General features: G+C 39.0%; 1 protein-coding gene across 9 annotated transcripts in view; it reads right to left on the reverse strand.

Moving 5' to 3' along the window:
- Positions 1-17,218, reverse strand: part of ZNF385B (zinc finger protein 385B) — a 168,577-nt gene that overhangs the window by 51,588 nt on the left and 99,771 nt on the right. For 5 of the 9 annotated variants that reach the window (XM_040603330.1, XM_040603336.1, XM_040603332.1 and 2 more), the window contains one exon: positions 6,617-6,747. In XM_040603330.1, the coding sequence (XP_040459264.1) occupies positions 6,617-6,747 (131 nt within the window). The other 4 variants (XM_040603338.1, XM_040603337.1, XM_040603331.1 and 1 more) reach the window with 4 other exon arrangements.

Below are 17,218 nucleotides of genomic sequence, written 5' to 3' on the forward strand. Positions count from 1 at the left end.
TTTCGTGAGGACTCAGCAAATGGTAAGATTTGTATGCAGAAACTGTATTTCTTTAAAGAATCAGGCTGATGACCTAATTACTTGTATGCACAATAATGGATGTATTGCAGCAATTAAGGAACCACTTTTCCAACAACCACACCGTGGATGCTTAGCTCCTGTAAAGTGGTAGGGAAAGGCTGCTGCGTGTGGTGACTTCCATTTCTCACCAGTGCATGTCAGTGCACTTTCACCTTACAGACAGGGTTTCCTATCTGGCTGCTCATCTGGGAACTGAGAGGAGGAAACTCATCCATCCAATTCCTGTTAGAAAAAATACAAAGCAACAGGAAATAAGCAATAATTAATGTTTGAAGAGATTCTCCCTTAAAGCCAGTCTGTATTATTTTAAATACGGTGGGGGGTTTTCCTCAGAATAATATTAAAGACTAAAAACAAGGTGGAAAAGTACTTATTTAGGCTCACCAAATTAAGGAAGGGTTGCTCTTTGAAGAGTTTCCTGACAGGAACTAGGGAACCTTCATCTTCATATTAAAATACCACAAACTGTAAAAGCTGTCAAAGATTGATTGACAACTCCCTGCTTTTGGCAGCGATTTTTTCCCCATATCTAACTCAGTGTATCTTACCAGGTGTTCGCTTCAAACTCAATGTTTTTTGAAAGTTTCAGCTGAAATGGCTCAAGTCTTCTGTAGGGAAAATACACCACCTTAAATAAGCATTTTTCAGGTCCTCCAAAGGCTGAGAAGAATTTTTCCAAATACTGCTACTGCAGTTGAAAGAGGTCTCTGCTGGTCTGCACCAAAGCCATAGAAAGGCAAGGAGGAATTCCTGGCTCGGTACAAAAAAGCCTAAGGACACAAAGGAAAAGGGACTACAGGAAACTGAAGAGAGGAAGATGTGGAAGGTTAAGGGTCTCTGCAGCGCTCTCTGTGAGAGGAGAGAGTCAGAGGAGCAAGCAAAGACTAGCTGCAGAGCTGAGTGAGGTCTGTGCTGCCAGAATTTGGGCTTTATCAGGTAGTTCCTGAACTTCTGCTTTCCTCACCTGTAACTATCTGGGAAAACACCTATTATTCTCTTTTATTCCCTTTATGAAAGGTACCAGGCTTATTGCTCATGTTCTAGTTTGGATGATTATGGCTATGACTTCGAAAACACAAACTATTATATCCATAATAACTAAAACAGGAATGTTTTTAAGTGCTTCACACAGGAATAAAAGGCAAACCTGAAGTGCCTTTTGTGCCTGCATGACTTTAAAAAAGGGTATAAAATGTCCATAAGAAAAAAATCTTGCCATTTCTTGATTAAAAAAGACAAAAACAACAAAAAAAAACCCCAAAACAAACAGAACACACAGCTACCCCCAAAACCACCTCTCCTTCTAAGGTAACTGCTTGAATTTCTTTTCTGTGCTGTTAATGAGCATAACTATAGCTCTTACAAAACTTCTTATGCTCTCTGGAGCAGAGTGTTTCAGAGGGATAGGAGCAGAGCAGGTCATTCCCATCCAGCACTTCACAAAAGGGAAAAGGGGAAATTGGAGCACATGGACAGGCTACTCAAAGAGGACCGTAGATAACGGGTTGGCAACATACAGTTGGCTGCATCTGTAATTTGCTCCTGCTGTGCACAATCCTGAGCTCCAGAGCGTACTTTGGCACTGCAACAGGGTGTTAAGTGGCTGGATTCAGACCCTGCTAAGGAAAGAGAAAGCTCCTGAGCCGCAGCGCTGTGCCAAAGCACTTGGCGCAGCCGGGCGAGCCAAGCCAGCAATGTGAGTGCCCCACACTCTTATCTGCAGACCTCCACTTCTGCCTTGGCTGATTACTGGGCCCTTCAAATGAGAACTAGATAGGTAGCAAATAAAAATGAGGAACATAATTGAAAATACAGAAGAGGAAAGAGCAAATTAATCTTTCCCAGTCGTTGCCTTGGGGGTAAGCCAGGGATACTTAGTCCAGGCAGGGCTAATGCTGGAGAGGACACAGAGATTTCTGACTAAGTTACTAGTCAGCTCCTCTTTCCCTTCCTGTAGCCCATTCCAACTGGCTCACCTTCACTGACAGATGTAAAATACTTCTGGTCCACTTTGCAAGGGGACTGAGGGAACTCGAATATAAAGAATCAGCATAAACCTACTTGAAGAGAAACAGACACTGAAGCAGTAACTAGGCCACATTAACCAATGTGTCCTCCAAAATATGAAGGTATGAACCAGCATTTAGAAACCAATCATGGGCTAGCTAGATGGAAAAATATTTCACTAATATGAAAGCTACAAGAGATGCTATAATCTTTGATTACCCCTGAGGCCATAACAAACTCAGAAGGAAGAATATGAATTGCTGATTATTTTCTATGATGATAGAATCTGCAAAGTTGCTGATACTGCTTTTGTGCAGACTGACGGGTCCCTGGCTGTACCACTTCAACTTAATTTGAATCACGTAATGCTGCTTTCATTTCAGGACCAGGTAGAATGTGTTGGGAGTTCTGAGATTTTTTATTTTTTTTTTCTGGAAAGTATATATCCTTTATGGAGAGATGCACTCAGTGATCATTAAGTTTGCCTTGCAAGAGAAATCCTGGCTTTCAGCCACTTTAGCACATGCATCATGATAACCTTCCACGATGTGATCACGAAGTGTCCTTTCTTCACTCTGTACCCAAGACAGATGACATAAGACAAAGAATCAGGCAGACATAGAGAAGGAATGGTACAGAAGGTGAAACTGCATGGTAGAAGCCAACAAGTGCAGAACTCAAAACTGCATGACAATAAATGAACAATGGCAAGGGCAGTAATCTTAACTTTGATTTCCATCGACTTTATGTGCTAGACTTTGAAGTTTTTACAGATCTTTAGATGTAATCAGTATGCAAGATGTTACATGTTAAGGAATCATGAGAGTCATTTTAACATGCTAAAAAAGAGCTCTGCTTAAACAATACCTTTTTTGTACACATCCATTCCAAATTGGAAGCACCAATTTGGGAAGTTCCTATAATGCTGTCTCCCATTCTGCTATAAACAAGAGTATTTTAAATAAAACCAACCAGCCAAGAATTTGATTCAAGCTACGCATTTCAGACAAAGGGGTATGAGTAACTGAGCAAGAGATTTTAGAACTTGATGCCAGGACAAATATGATGTCAGCTTTGGATTTGCTACTGCAGCACTTCTGAGAGAGGGTTTTTCCTTCTATGCGGCAACTCAGGTTCAGGCTGTCACAGTCTGGTCATGTCTGTCCTGTTCTGACAAAAGTGTTTGCTGGTGCTGTGAAAAGCCCAGGAAAGAAGAGAGCGCCTATTCTGCAATACCTCTCCACTTGGAATCCTTCATTCTGCCTCTAGAAGATCCCTTTCTGGCTGATCTGCTGCAACAAAAAGGCACCCTTACTAAGGAATAAAGGCATGTATTCAAGGAGTTAGTGCAATAATTCCCGAATTAATTTCTCCTATATCATAAGCACATCCTATAGAACAAAGACAAATTTAATTGGGGCATGAATTGGTAAGTGCTATATATACATTCACAGCATTTTTAGAACAATTAATGGTTTCAGGAGTAACAGAAGGGAGGCATTTTAAACTAAATCACACCATTCTGTCAAGGAAATAAAATATACTTGAGGTAGGCATTTATTTTAAAAAGATCAGGGTCTGCTCAGTGCTTCATGTGAAAGTGACTGGAACTTTCACAAACAAAATAGGAACACTGATGTTTCATCTGGAGCATCACATATATTTTCAGAATTGAAAACTGTCAAAGTTAACTATATAAGAAAGGCTTTACCCCAGATTTTAAATATATTTCCATAAATATGAGAATTTATTTTGGAAACACTGTAGGGGGTGTTTTTTTAAACATGTTTGTAGTTAATATATTTTACCTTGGTTTTCCTGCCCTGGTAGTTACTGTATCAAGCTCCTAAGTAGAAACTTTTCTTTTTTCAGGCCACTGAAATCACCTGCTGGCAAAATTTAGAAAAATGTTTCCATATCTGACCGCCACTGAAAATGAACAAGTGGATCCAACGTTTCCTCCTGTTTCCACATTTCTTTTTGCTGCCTTCAGTGAACACACACAAGCATGCATGTAGCGCTGGCACGCACTGCAGTGTCCCCGCAGTCCTACCGAAGGCAAAGAGATTGAGTGCTGCATGCTGGAAGTTTCACTGTCTACAGTCCTTGACAAGTCCTCTTGTGAGTGAAGTGCATAGATTTCCTGATTGATCCATAAGGCAAATAATGGTGCTTTTTGGGGGGAAGGGAAAAACGGTTCTTCTAATACTTTGTTCCTGCACAAGATTATAGCACTTTGGATGATGCATACTTTATCGGTCAGCTGGATTTAGCTCACTCAAAATTATCTTCTGGAAAAAGCCTTTTTACAGACTTTTACATACTCCCCACACATGCACTTCAGAGTGACAAAAAAAAAAAATTATATATACACAAACATGGAAATCTACATTTGCAAAGCTTGTGCTACATTAGAAAGAAATTTCTTGACAGCTGGTGTTCACTGTGTCTGTCAGTAGATAACCATGAATGGTTTAGTTTTCCAATGAGCTTTAAAGTCCATTGTAAAAAACTGATAGGGAAAATCAATACCTGCAAGATAAATGGCAGTGTCTGTGAATTAGAAATACAGTAGTACTGAACTACGGTTCCTCAAAAAAAGAGAGCTTAAACATGCAGCATCTGTGGTGCATAACAGCATGATTTCGTATAACTATCAAGAATTCCAAGGGAGGAAACAGATATTGAGTCGACAATATTTGCCAATTACCCCAGGCCTCTTTTTTTTTTTTTTTTTAAACAAAACCCACAGAAGTTTGGAGAGGAGTGACAGGTGTGAAGAATAAACACTCTGGGAATTAGGCAAATGGAACGTAACCCAGATAAATGTAAGCTAGTGTACATAGGCAAAACCAGTCTAAATATCCAAATTAATCTGCCTCTAGAGGCTACAGCAACTCAGAAATTCAATAATACTGCAAGTATGCAAATAATGTTGGTTGACTTTACAGCTACAGCATCCCTAAAGATAAGGTTCTCCAAGTCTTTATGTATAGTTCCATGAAAAAGCTCACCCATAAAACCAGTGCAACTGGAAAGCAGACAAATCAGTAAAAAATAAAAAACTTGAATGTATTAGAAAGAGAATGGAAAATTAATATGAATTGCATCATGCCTAGAAGATGAGATGATGCAGTACTTTCTTGAAATTGTATTGAGTTTTGGCCCTGCACTTTAAACATACCTGGATTTTTTTCTATCTTTTATCTCTTTGTACACACACATGCACCCCCTGCAATCTGTACACATGCACATCCCCACAACTCTCATAAATACACAATTTTCACATACACATTTTGTAATGAATTAGTAATATTTGATACTATTTATAATAAACATTGGGCTGCTGACATCTGAAAGAAGCTGGCTGATACGTTACCTCATAACCATCCCACAGCACCGCATGCTGTAGCACAAGGCTTGTCAGCTAGATGTATTTGCAAGTCATGAAGAAAAAAATAAAGTTTTAACTTTAGACAGAAGGTGAGTTTGCGAAAGGAAACACTTGGCAGTGGTTCAGCAATCACCCCCTGGTGGTGATCACATTGCTTACCTTCCCATCCCCCCACCCCTCCAGCAATTACAGTGACAAGTGTGATGCTGCACAGTTCAGGCAATGGTCACATACGGACAGATCGTACTTGCTGACTTGGCAGAAATGACCCAGAGCCGTTTCCTTCCTGTTGCTATTAGCTTACTGTTTGCCAAGGCATTCCATGCTGAATTACCTCTGCAAATGGAAACCTGAGTGGCAACATGCAGAATACTGGTTTTGGTGTACTCAATGCATTTAAGATAACAATTAATTAAGTTCCACAGCAAAAACGCATTTTGGTAACATTCAGAACCATTTTACAAGCTGTTGAAGAAGTGAGAACTACAGAAAAGAGTACTTTTATAATTGCTGCTCTGATAAACATGGAGAACTACAGAAGCAATGAGCATTATTTTGGCAATGGTATTTTTTTTTGCAAAAAACTAAAATGCTTTACCATAGACTAGAAGTAGCAGTTTCACATTTTTCACATGGACTGACTGCTCAATTTTAAACTTTATTGATATTATACAGAATTAACAAGATCCTCCAATTGCTTCACTGGCTGTAATAGACCTAGCTTGAATAATGTCAGTGGAGGATCTAGGTTTTACCTGTTGATGTTTTTCCATTTTGCTTTTTTCTTTCTTACAGCACATGGAAACGCACATACCCAGGCAAATACTCAAAATGATTCTACTGCTCATCAATTCTCTAGTATGGGGTTTGTTTGGTTTGTTTTTTTTTTTTTTTTCAGTGTGCAAACACCACCCCAACAGACCAAGTTAAAAAAGGACCAGCCCTGTTCACAATAAGGCTGGGTACCACTCCAAGCCTTTCGCACAAGGGAGCAGCAGCCACCACAGCACAGACATAAAGGGTTCTCTAGAACTGTGTCAGCAATGCGCTGTTTTAAGGCAGCTTCAATACTGGATATTAGAACAGTCTTGGAAAGCATACACTGAAACTAAATGTGGAAACACCTTTACTTACTGTGTTAAAATTTGGGAAGAATCCAACAGCAGAGCTGCTGTCCACAGGGAAGGACATAAAGGGTTTGATATCCAGGGAAGGCTGCATCATCAAGGTAGGTGTGCGCACAAGGGTGGGAAGTGTAGTAGCGCCTGCCAAGAGCAAACAAAACCAGGAATTCATAGTATTCCCCTTTCCACATCACACACAGTATAGCTGACACAACTGCCAAGATAAAAAAATAATACAGGGAGGTAATAAAGTGGCTCTGTATAAGTTAATATCATTAAAAGAAACCTACTTCCACATAATACATATGAGGCAGAGTATTTCCCTATGGCCAGCCACAGATGCTGAAGAGGACACATATGGTATATAAATCACACTGGCAGGTAGAATAAATCCTTTCTAAAGCTGAAAAATTCTCCTGTGCCAAAAAGGCCAGGTTGGGCGCTCATGAAAGTCAGATGCTTTTGCAGTTCATGGTTGCCTATCAGATCAGCTAGCACACACAATACATGCAAGCTGAAATCCAGAGATTTGTTTCCAAATAGTGAGCTGCATGTTATTTTTCCCTTTTCTGACAGTAACTATTAGGTACCGCACAAACATCATTTTACCTAACATTTAAAAAAAATGCTTTCTGTTCTACAGTGCAAGGCAAACAAAAGAAAAAAAAAACCACCAACAATTAAATAATCAGCTAACACATAAACGAACACAACTCTTACATGCAATGCAAACTAGCATTTTCTTAAATGGAGCCCAGACCTTTCTCTCCAAATAACAGCTTTCCAGAAATCTACATGCTGAAGTTCTTTCTATATACAGCTGAGAATCATTCCCCAAGCAAGACTCCAAAGGAATAGGAAGGCACAGATGTCCAAATATTCATTTTTAAGTAGCTATCTGCGCTATTCACACAATAGTGTCTAGTACACAGCTTCCAGCTATGCCTGTGAGAGTACTTTTTTTCCTGAAATCATACAAAATAGATTTCAAAATAAATTTATCTCATTGAAATAAAAAAAAAATGCAAAAAAAAGTTTCAGTTTCTCCTTCCAGGGTTGAATAAATAATTCAACAATGACTGGAGCAGGCACTGGAACACAAGTGTCCCACACCTCTAAAGGAGGGTGAGTCACTCTCTGCCTCTCCTACCTCTGCCAGAATTTCTCCATAATTACCTCCTTCTCCCACTCACTGATGGTCAGCACATCAGCTGGGAGCATAACAGTCCTCTTAGGAGCTTCTCCGGTCTCAAGCAGAGCTGACACAATACCTAAGCTTTTTCTCACATTAGTCATCTGAGCTCTTTAAACCCAGTCAGGAATGTGGGGGAAAAAAAGAGGGCAGGGAAAGGAAACAATTTTCCCTCTTTTCTCCCATAAAATCGAATCACTTGCATCTACTTGCAGGATGCCAGGCAATCCATATGGGCTGCCTGAGTACCAGTCTTCCATTAAGGGATCTCCCTTTCTCCCTGTTAAGGCCACACAAAATTGAAGGCAGAGTAGAATTTTTCCTCCTTTTCATCTCATCAACCTGCCTCCACAGGCACAATTTCAAAACCATCTTACAGTATTCAAGAGGAAAGCTGAGCTCAGAAGCCAGATGGGGCTGCATGGATTTTTTGGATGACCAAACACTGATAACTAGCCCTGAGCTCAAATTTTGTAGATGCTGGAGAGACAGTCATTTCGATCACAGCTGCAGCACAGTAAACATTATATTATGGCCTAGCAGATAAATACCAGGCTGTAATTTATTCTCTGTTTCTTCTATAGGAAAAGTGTGATGCTTGCACAAAGACGGGTCATTGACAACTATGGAGAGAGAATTGTTTAACACCGTCCCAACTGAGCTGCACAACTTGAAAGGAAAAATATGCTTGAGAGACTTCCCCAGAATATTTTCTCCCCTCAACACTTTCATAAATGTAAGGTTTGTTTCTGCATAAGCCCATGAAATTAATTGACAGTTGTACTTAATTAACTGTAAGTCAAAGCTTAATCAAGTGGAGTCACAAATGTCAAAAAGCTAAAGGCTAACATGCCTATGGTTACTTCTTCACATCCATAATGAAAAAAATGCAGCACCAGGAAAACAGTGCGTCAGAGGATTTATCCAAAGAAAATATCTTCAACTGCAAAAATGACAATTATTTCTACTAGCTGGTTCTGAAACAGTAGATTTACATAATTTGGATTTCAGAGTTGTATTCAAACACCAGATATGTTGTATTCAATTACCTGAGGCCCATAAAGTGCCATCATCAATCTAACTTCCAGAAGTTTCTCTTTGAAGTTCATAAGCAATTACAGATCCATGAAGTTAATAGAGCTGTCCTCTCTTTACATATACATACTTCAATGAAGCTAGCTATGATTACATATTTTAACAAAACTTTACAGAAAAAAAAAATAACAGAGTAGAACTAAAACTGTGACTGACTTAAAACCAGAGTTAAGCTACATTTCTGGTGTTGTCTTTAACCGAGGTATAGAAAGCATTTAGCATAAAAGTTTTAAAAATCAAAAAACAGTTAGCATCCCCTTGCAAACAATGCACTTCTTTGTACTCCTTGGCTGAGTACAGATAATTTCATGCTACAAAGACATTTGAAATCTACCTGCAGTTTTGCAGTCCATGGTCTTTCTGCTGCCAGAGTAATTATATGAACAGTAGACTAGGACACATTTGGAGTCCGTACAGAATAGAAAACATACACACCTACCAGATTGATCAGTGGAGGCATCAATAATAACAAATTTCTTCACTTCTCTTCACCAGTTTACTACTGCAACTATTGCCAATCAAATACCAGTGACCCTGTTTGACTGAAGTCTGATTTTTAGACCCACTTTTTGAGGGCCTCTGGAAGAACAATCAGATAAAGACGACCTAAACTACAGGTGGAAGCACTTCAGGATAAAATCATCAAATGAGACAGAAAAGGGCACAGTTTTACACTGGCATTGCTCCCAAAGGTCAAACAGATTCTCACCATCACTTCACCAAATCTGTATGCAAACCTGAGCTAAGCAGGAATACTGGCACAAGAAAGATGTAACTGACAAGCTTCATTATCTTCATAAATCTAACAGATGTTTACCATTTCATTAGCATTTTAATGATAAAGACAACTTACCATGTCAAACACAGATTGTTTTAAACTACTGGCATAAATATAACTGATCGTTCTTGTAAATTCATCTGCTCATTTCAGCTTCATAATTTTTAAGCAGTATTTTACCTTTGTAACTTCAATTTTAACTCCCACAGCAGGAGTTACCTACGTACTGGAGATGCAAGCAGCAGAGAGACTTTGCCAAAAGGCACTGATCTTCACTGGCTCCTTCATCCTTTTCTAAAAGGCTTCACTCACACTCCAACGCACCGAGACTCCGATGTTTTTGCAAAAATTATGAAAGACTGCAATCTTTATCCAAACTTGCTCTGTCTCTAGCAAAAAAGGCATATAATTAATAGATTAGGCAGTGAAAGTGATGTTTTGGGGAAGCAATTAGAAAGCCTTGCATCGGTCACTCCTGTGGCAAGACGAGCCCCAGGGGCAGTGAAACACGCTTTACCCAGGTGCCAGGGAGGGGACAGACAGACGGCACAGGCACTGGAGGAGCCTCTGCCAACTACCCCCTGCAGCTCTTTTACAGCTTCACAGAAAAGCTGCAGAAGCCAAGACTGGCAAGGTCACAGTTTTGGCAGAGGCAATCACAGTTAACTTTGGCCATGGTTATCGGTCACTGCTCATCTTTCTCAAGTGACAGCAGTGTCAAGTTCAGTCAAATCTATGCACACTATTTCTCACTCTCTACCTCCCGAGAATAATTTGTGGAAGTATTACTTCTATGATTTTCTTCCTATATGCTTTTATATATCACTAACAAAAAAAAAAAAAAAAAGGTCTAATATATGCACATTATTTCCATTGATCTGGGTCAGTATGAGACCATTACATAAAAAAACAAATTCCATTAGAAAACTTACTCATCTAAAACGCATTTTGTGAACAACTTGAGCATACTTAAAGAAATTAATTACCTTCCAGACTTGAAAGTATGTTCTTCCAAAGTATTCATTAAAGACAACTATAGAGAAATCTACAGCCATACTCAAGTCTCTCCCCCTTTTTGTATTACCTACAGATGTTACTACAATGTTTTAATCCTCTGATCCAAGGAAGCAGTCCACACTCAGAACAAGAGCAGTGAAAGAGTAATTGAAGTGCCATCAGAACTGAATAAAAGTATCCAGCTGATAAATTTCTGTGAACTGGCCAATCTACATCCACCTCAAACTGCACATGGTTGCCTTTGTTTTAACTTGTGCCATGGACAGTATTTGGGAAAAATTCAGAGGGACACTGAGTTAGTTATTCACACCCAACACTACTTCGGCACATTACGCCGAGAGTTTTCAGTTTATGGACAAGCCGTGCTGGCTTTTTCACTTCTGAATTACCTGACCATTTTCAACTATGAGAAACCTTTATTTCTACCCCAGTGTTGAGTAGTCTCATCTGGCCAGTGAAGGGTAGCAATGTAACTGATGAGATAGGTCAGTTCTGGGCTTTCTCCCCCCTTGACCTCTTTAGCACAGCATTTTTCAGATGCTGCTTGAGCCAAGAGTATCCCCTTCAAGGGTGGATGACAAGTTGCCCCTTTCATTTTGCCCACGTTGGCTGAATTCATTATGGACTGTAACCACACCATGCACAGCCACTCTGCCTTCAGACCTCACATTGCCGTCTCCATTTACAGCATTTTCCTTCAGAACTCCAGAAGATGGAAGCCCAGACAGGACATAGTTGAAACAGCTCCCTGGAAGGATTCTGAGATAATTCTGCATGCATTCATCTATAAGCTTTGTCTGGGACCCTACAGGTTCAGTAGAGTTAATTAATTTGTCAGTGGAAGTTTTGAACATTGTCAGAAATATTTACTTCAGCACATGGCTCAGAAAACATTTTATGAACAGGTTAGAGCCAGAGGTAGTAGCTAGGCTTTCATACTGAATAAAAATCTCTTCAGCTCTACTGCCAATGCCTTGCAAAAAACTAAAAACCCAAAAAGCTCACCACCACCAAAAAAAGCACAAGAATTTCCTACACTTACTTCTAGCAACTTTATGGGAAGATTGGTACAACGAAATTTATGTTTATATAAAAAAACCCACAAACCAGCTAACTACAGAAATGCATGCCATTAAAAAATAGCTTTCTTCCCTTATATCTGATGCCTCCATTGCATCATGCCCCAGATCTATCTCCCTTCACTACAGTTTCTTTCCCCCCACAAATGACAGGTAAGACTAAATCACTCATAAGTCACTATGTTTTATAGTTTAGGTATTTAGATCTTTCCCAAGACTTAATATAAATATTAGTCTTCTTTTCCTTCTCAGTATAATCAGTTTACAGGAGTCAGAAATTTTCTAATTTTGCCTGTTTAGTTACAGCTATACATGGGCATTAGAGAATGTCATGTGTTTCTGTTTATGCCTAACAAACTGCTAAAACCAAGTTAAGCCCAAGTGAAATAATTCTGAGTTTCTGAACAGCACATGTTGATTATCAAAATGCTTAAGGAAAAAGCTATTCTGGAAGTACTCCATTAATAATACTCATGAAGGGGAACCTTACGACATTCACATTCTCCCCTCTTAAATAAGAAGCCATGTGAATATATACAGCATTTTAGTAGATTCCCCCACCCCAGGATTCAGTTAGCAGAAGAAACATCGCTTCCTTATAATACAGTATTATGATAAATGAGACTTATGACACCCATAGGGATTCCAGTCTGTCAAAAGTAAAGTAGTCAAGGAGAGATAAGACCATTACTTCAACAGATTTTCCCAGCTGGTGAATTAACATGATCCTAAGAGATATCTCACTATCCAGGCAACTTATTTTTAAAAATAACTTGAAGCAGAAGCCCAGCATATATGAGATATGGCACAGCCCCCAGCTGACAACAGGAAAAATGCTAACAACCTCTCTGCCTCCAGGGCACTCTACAAACTCACTAATGAATGAGGATGCAGCTCCTTTGAGAGCTTATATGATTACCATCCGAGCTACTGATACACACGCATCTTTTAAAACTTGGATAGTGCACTGAATTCATGTCTCAAACATTATTCAGATGTCAATGGAGCAATCACACCTCCCACCAACTTATTAATGGATTTAAAAAGCACAAGCCATAGACGTCCATCCATGTTTGGTAAATAAAAACATGTAAATCCTCAAAAGATGCAGGTTGTTTCAGAAGCCACAAGGCAAGGCAGCAAGAACTGGTGTAGAGCTTATGGCTACTCAACAGCACTAGCAAGAACCACTCTGTGTAACACTCATAACACAAGTGGTGAGAAACCATTGGTCCAGGTCTAGCCTACCATAGCAACATGTGGATACAAAATGACATGCCAAATATTTTGCACTCCATTCTGAATTTAATTTTTCAGTAGATGTTTCAGCAAACCCAGAGGCATTTGATGCAACTTCACTGCAACATACAAATTATCTGTATGTAATAGTTTAAGCTCTTCGTGCTCAAGAATGACTTCTCTAAAAAACATGTCAGATTATGAAAATTATCTCCCTACAAATGAAAATAATTTCCAGTATGCTTGAGCACGAAGTTAGTATTTCCATTATTAACCAAAGAGAAATAAATTTTCTGTGAAGACATGCTAACAGAATTCCGTATTGTCTTTTTGTATAAAATGAGATATCATGAAATGAAGTATTTCTACATTTCAAATACATGTAGGATTCCACCAACTAGGTCAATACCAAAAATAAATTGAAATCTGGTGTTGCTGAAATGAATGGAAGCTCTGCCATTTAATCAATCCAAAAAGGCAACCACCACTTACCTAATATTGATAATCATTTATAGCTCATTTACAATTAGAAGTATAGCTATATATTGCATGTATTTCACAAGAATTCTAAAAATAAAAACTTAAACCTACTTGTACTTACAAGTAAGCAAATCTTCATTAGATCAGACCCTTCATCATCAAAGTATTAGGGGCAGACTTGGAATTACTTTTAACTTCTATGAATTGTAATATTCTTCTATCTAATTGTTTTCCATCTCCAATGTCTTATGATTGAAGGGTGTTAATTTCAAAAAATAAAAATGTAGACTACAGAGCACAAATACTATGCATTACTTGATATGAAGGCAATCATGGAAAAGCTGATATTGAGAATCTCTATTATAATAATATTAATAACCAAGAGACCTGTGTCAATATTTATTTTTCTAATCTCTACATTTAGTACATCAAAATCTAGGAGAACAAATTATGGATGTACCTGTTGGGGGGAAGGGCAATGGGAGGGTGAAGGCATAACAATAGGAAACTGAAATTTCAGTATTTCAGAGACTAATACATCAAAACATTAATCAAGAAAAATCTCATTCTCCTGCAGCTGTACTGCATTACTAATAGTTTGCAATAACAACAGGAATCCCTGTAGGTTCTGTATAGAAGATACCAGAACAGATGGAGTGGGAAGAGAAGTCCAATAATTAGAAGTGGAACAGATTATCTTGCATTTTCCTTAAATAACTGTGTTACAATTGCCTGATCAAAACATTTGGAAGAGCCCTGTCCTTCCCTGATTTGCAGAACGTATGATTCACACTCCTGTCCTCTTTCTCCTTTAGCCACCACTCTTGTGTTCTTGCAGCTGAGAAAGGACTTGCACACCTGCACAACGGACAGCCTAAATTTTACAGGAATTGTGCTACACATTTTTTTTCAGTATGTATATTCCCAAGTCAAGTGAACTCCAGAAATACTATACTACTATCAAAGCACATTTGTTAGTGCTAGCTCCTTATCAAGTGTAAGCAATTAAATAAATTTCGGAATATCCTTCACTATATTTAGAAGAAATATGCTGTCTACATCACAACTGCTATTTGTTGTTATCTATAGGTAACATGGAAATATCTGTCATTAGTTTCTTAAAGAGCTAATTCTCTAGACTTCTAAAGCAACCAAGAGAATCTATCTGACTGGAAAGCAGCAGCACATTATAGCTTAATACCATCAAGCTCAGTAAGTTGTATTTTATTCTAATCAAACAGTGACAAACTATTAAAATGCAATGCTCCTGCCTGCATTAAAGTCAGCTGGAGCTTTGCAGTCTATCCCAGTTTCTTGTTCTTAGAATCTCCTGGCTTGCTCAAGCCTCTGCCTCTGGTATCCACAGCCTGAGTGAACAGCTCTGCCTCCTCCTCTGTTCTTATCTGCTTCTAGGAAACACTGCTTTGAGTTGGTTTTGCTTTGACATTTGCAAAGTATGACAGAAGAAACAGCTGCATCCTTTTCAGCTCTCTATTCTCTTGCCATCTGCACTACTGGGGATCTTTTTGAAATCCTCAGAATCCTTTTTCTTGATTTATTTAAACCAGGCCCTCCCTTGGCTTTTTTATTCTCCCAACACAAAGGCACAGTGAGAGAGGGGGGGTGTTTGCTTTCCTTCTGACACCCTTAACTAAAAATATGACATCACCACGTGCCTGCTGAAGTCATAATCTTGTCCAGCACATGGTGCAACTTCCATGCCAGTCTGATTTAACACAATGTTTCATTACAAACTGAATCTCCCCTATGAAGGAAGAGGAGCAAAAAATCCCAATTTACATTACATTGGAAGTTTTACAGTCTGGGGGATGGGACTTGGTTGCAGTTAGCTTTTTAGAGAGTCTGTTATCACTTCACCTCTCATATAACATGATGCTTCTCAAAATCCAGCTCTTGCCCTGAATTCTGTCACCACTGAGCTCATCATCTAACCCTCAGCGAGCCTCAGCACAGACTTTCTCTCAGGAGCTACTGAGTTGCTATTCACAAACACCAATCAATTCTGGCACCAGGAATGCTGCTGGGTGACTCTTGTTATTAGTTGGTCAAAACCATTATGCTTTAACTTTTACATGTGGGGGATCCTTGCTCCTTATTCCACTTCAGTACTCCAAGACACCAGCTTGGCAATGCTGTGTACAAAGGTAATAGGGGTCTAGACCTATATGCATCCTCACAAATGTGTCCAATCACTTAAGCATATTAGACAATTTCCAACTTTCCTAAAAGTCATCAAATTTCATGCCTCATTGGCTTTTCTCATGTTACACAATCATCTACAGAAAATACAGTTACTCAAGTTACTTCTTGTTTTTGTAAGTTCTTCTATTGGTATTACTCCCTAAATATCCTTCAGATAAAAGATGTCAACAGCAGCTAATTTAGGTTGTTGAAAGTAGTCTATTAAAACTATCTGCAATAGAAAACAAGATCTTTACTGAATGAAATCTAGTTTTCCTTCCAATGAAAATTTCCAATTTTCCAGTAATTTCAAAAGTAGTCTGAACATCCAGTTGACCCCCCTTTTCCACCCAAAAGGCCACAATTTCAGTCACAATCTTTCCCTTAGGTGCTATTATTTGCATAGCTAGATACATGTTTTTAGAACCACTATCCTTCTGTTTAGAAATAAGAAACAGTGAGACAGGGAAGAAAGGCAGATTTAAAAACCTTAACACTGTTGATGTAGCCTACATTCCACACTGAATTTAACTGCTCTGCCATGGCACAGGGCATGCAGCATACAAGCACCTGTCCAAAAGAGGTCAAACATGTAAAGGTAGTGGGCAGATGCAGTTTAAGTCTAACACATGCAGTTTAAGTCCAAGTGATACAACCTTTTTTCTAAGACTGCTCTACGGAAGGAATTCCTAGATGGCTCAGAAGTAGTTTAAAGAAATAAAGAACTATTTCATAATCTCCTAGTTAATGCTACAGAAAAGTTCCTCTGTCCAAACTTCTCTAATTCTTCCTTGTACTCTATCTGCTGCCCCTAACTAAAGCAACAAGAATGTCTTTGTAGGGTTTCAGCTTTCTCCTAATCAAATGCTATACTATTCTCCTTCTTTTCAGAGCCCTCACTCATAAAAGTCACAGCAAGAGACAAGTCAGAGCTCCGTTTCTCAAGCTTTCCAAGTCACTAGCATGCCCTGTTGTATTGTACCTGGAAACACAAAAAAGCACAGAGACCCCACCGCACTCCAGAACGCAGGAGCCAGACTCAGCACTTCTTTCACCTAAAAATACAGATGAAGATACTTTAACCTGGCTGTGAAACAAGCACAAGAGTCGCATTTCTGACCAAAGTTCTTTAGGCCATTTAGAAATTGAAGACTGATAAAAGTTCACCAGTGCCTTATAATACTCATAAGCTGCAGAGGTTTTTGCTATGACCACACAACCACGAATCATTTTAGCAAAGCAAAAGCATAATAAACCACAGACCACGTAGTCCCATAAAGGCTTCCCACTATTAATCAGTCCCACAATGCTTACCTTAGTTGCTAACGTTACAATCCACTTTCTCTTCAGCTTTTAAACATACACATAGAATAAGACTCAGAGAGAAATAATCCTTTCATTTCAACATGGTGCTTTTGTGATGCTGGATGCTATGAGGCAGTGGGCAACCAGCAAGCCTGAACAAATCCGGACTGTTGTAATTGTGTGCTTAGCTTTAATTACCCTTGAGGAGAGCATTTGCAACTTGAC

This window comes from Falco naumanni, chromosome 8 (assembly GCF_017639655.2).
Source record: "Falco naumanni isolate bFalNau1 chromosome 8, bFalNau1.pat, whole genome shotgun sequence".
NCBI lineage: Eukaryota > Metazoa > Chordata > Aves > Falconiformes > Falconidae > Falco > Falco naumanni.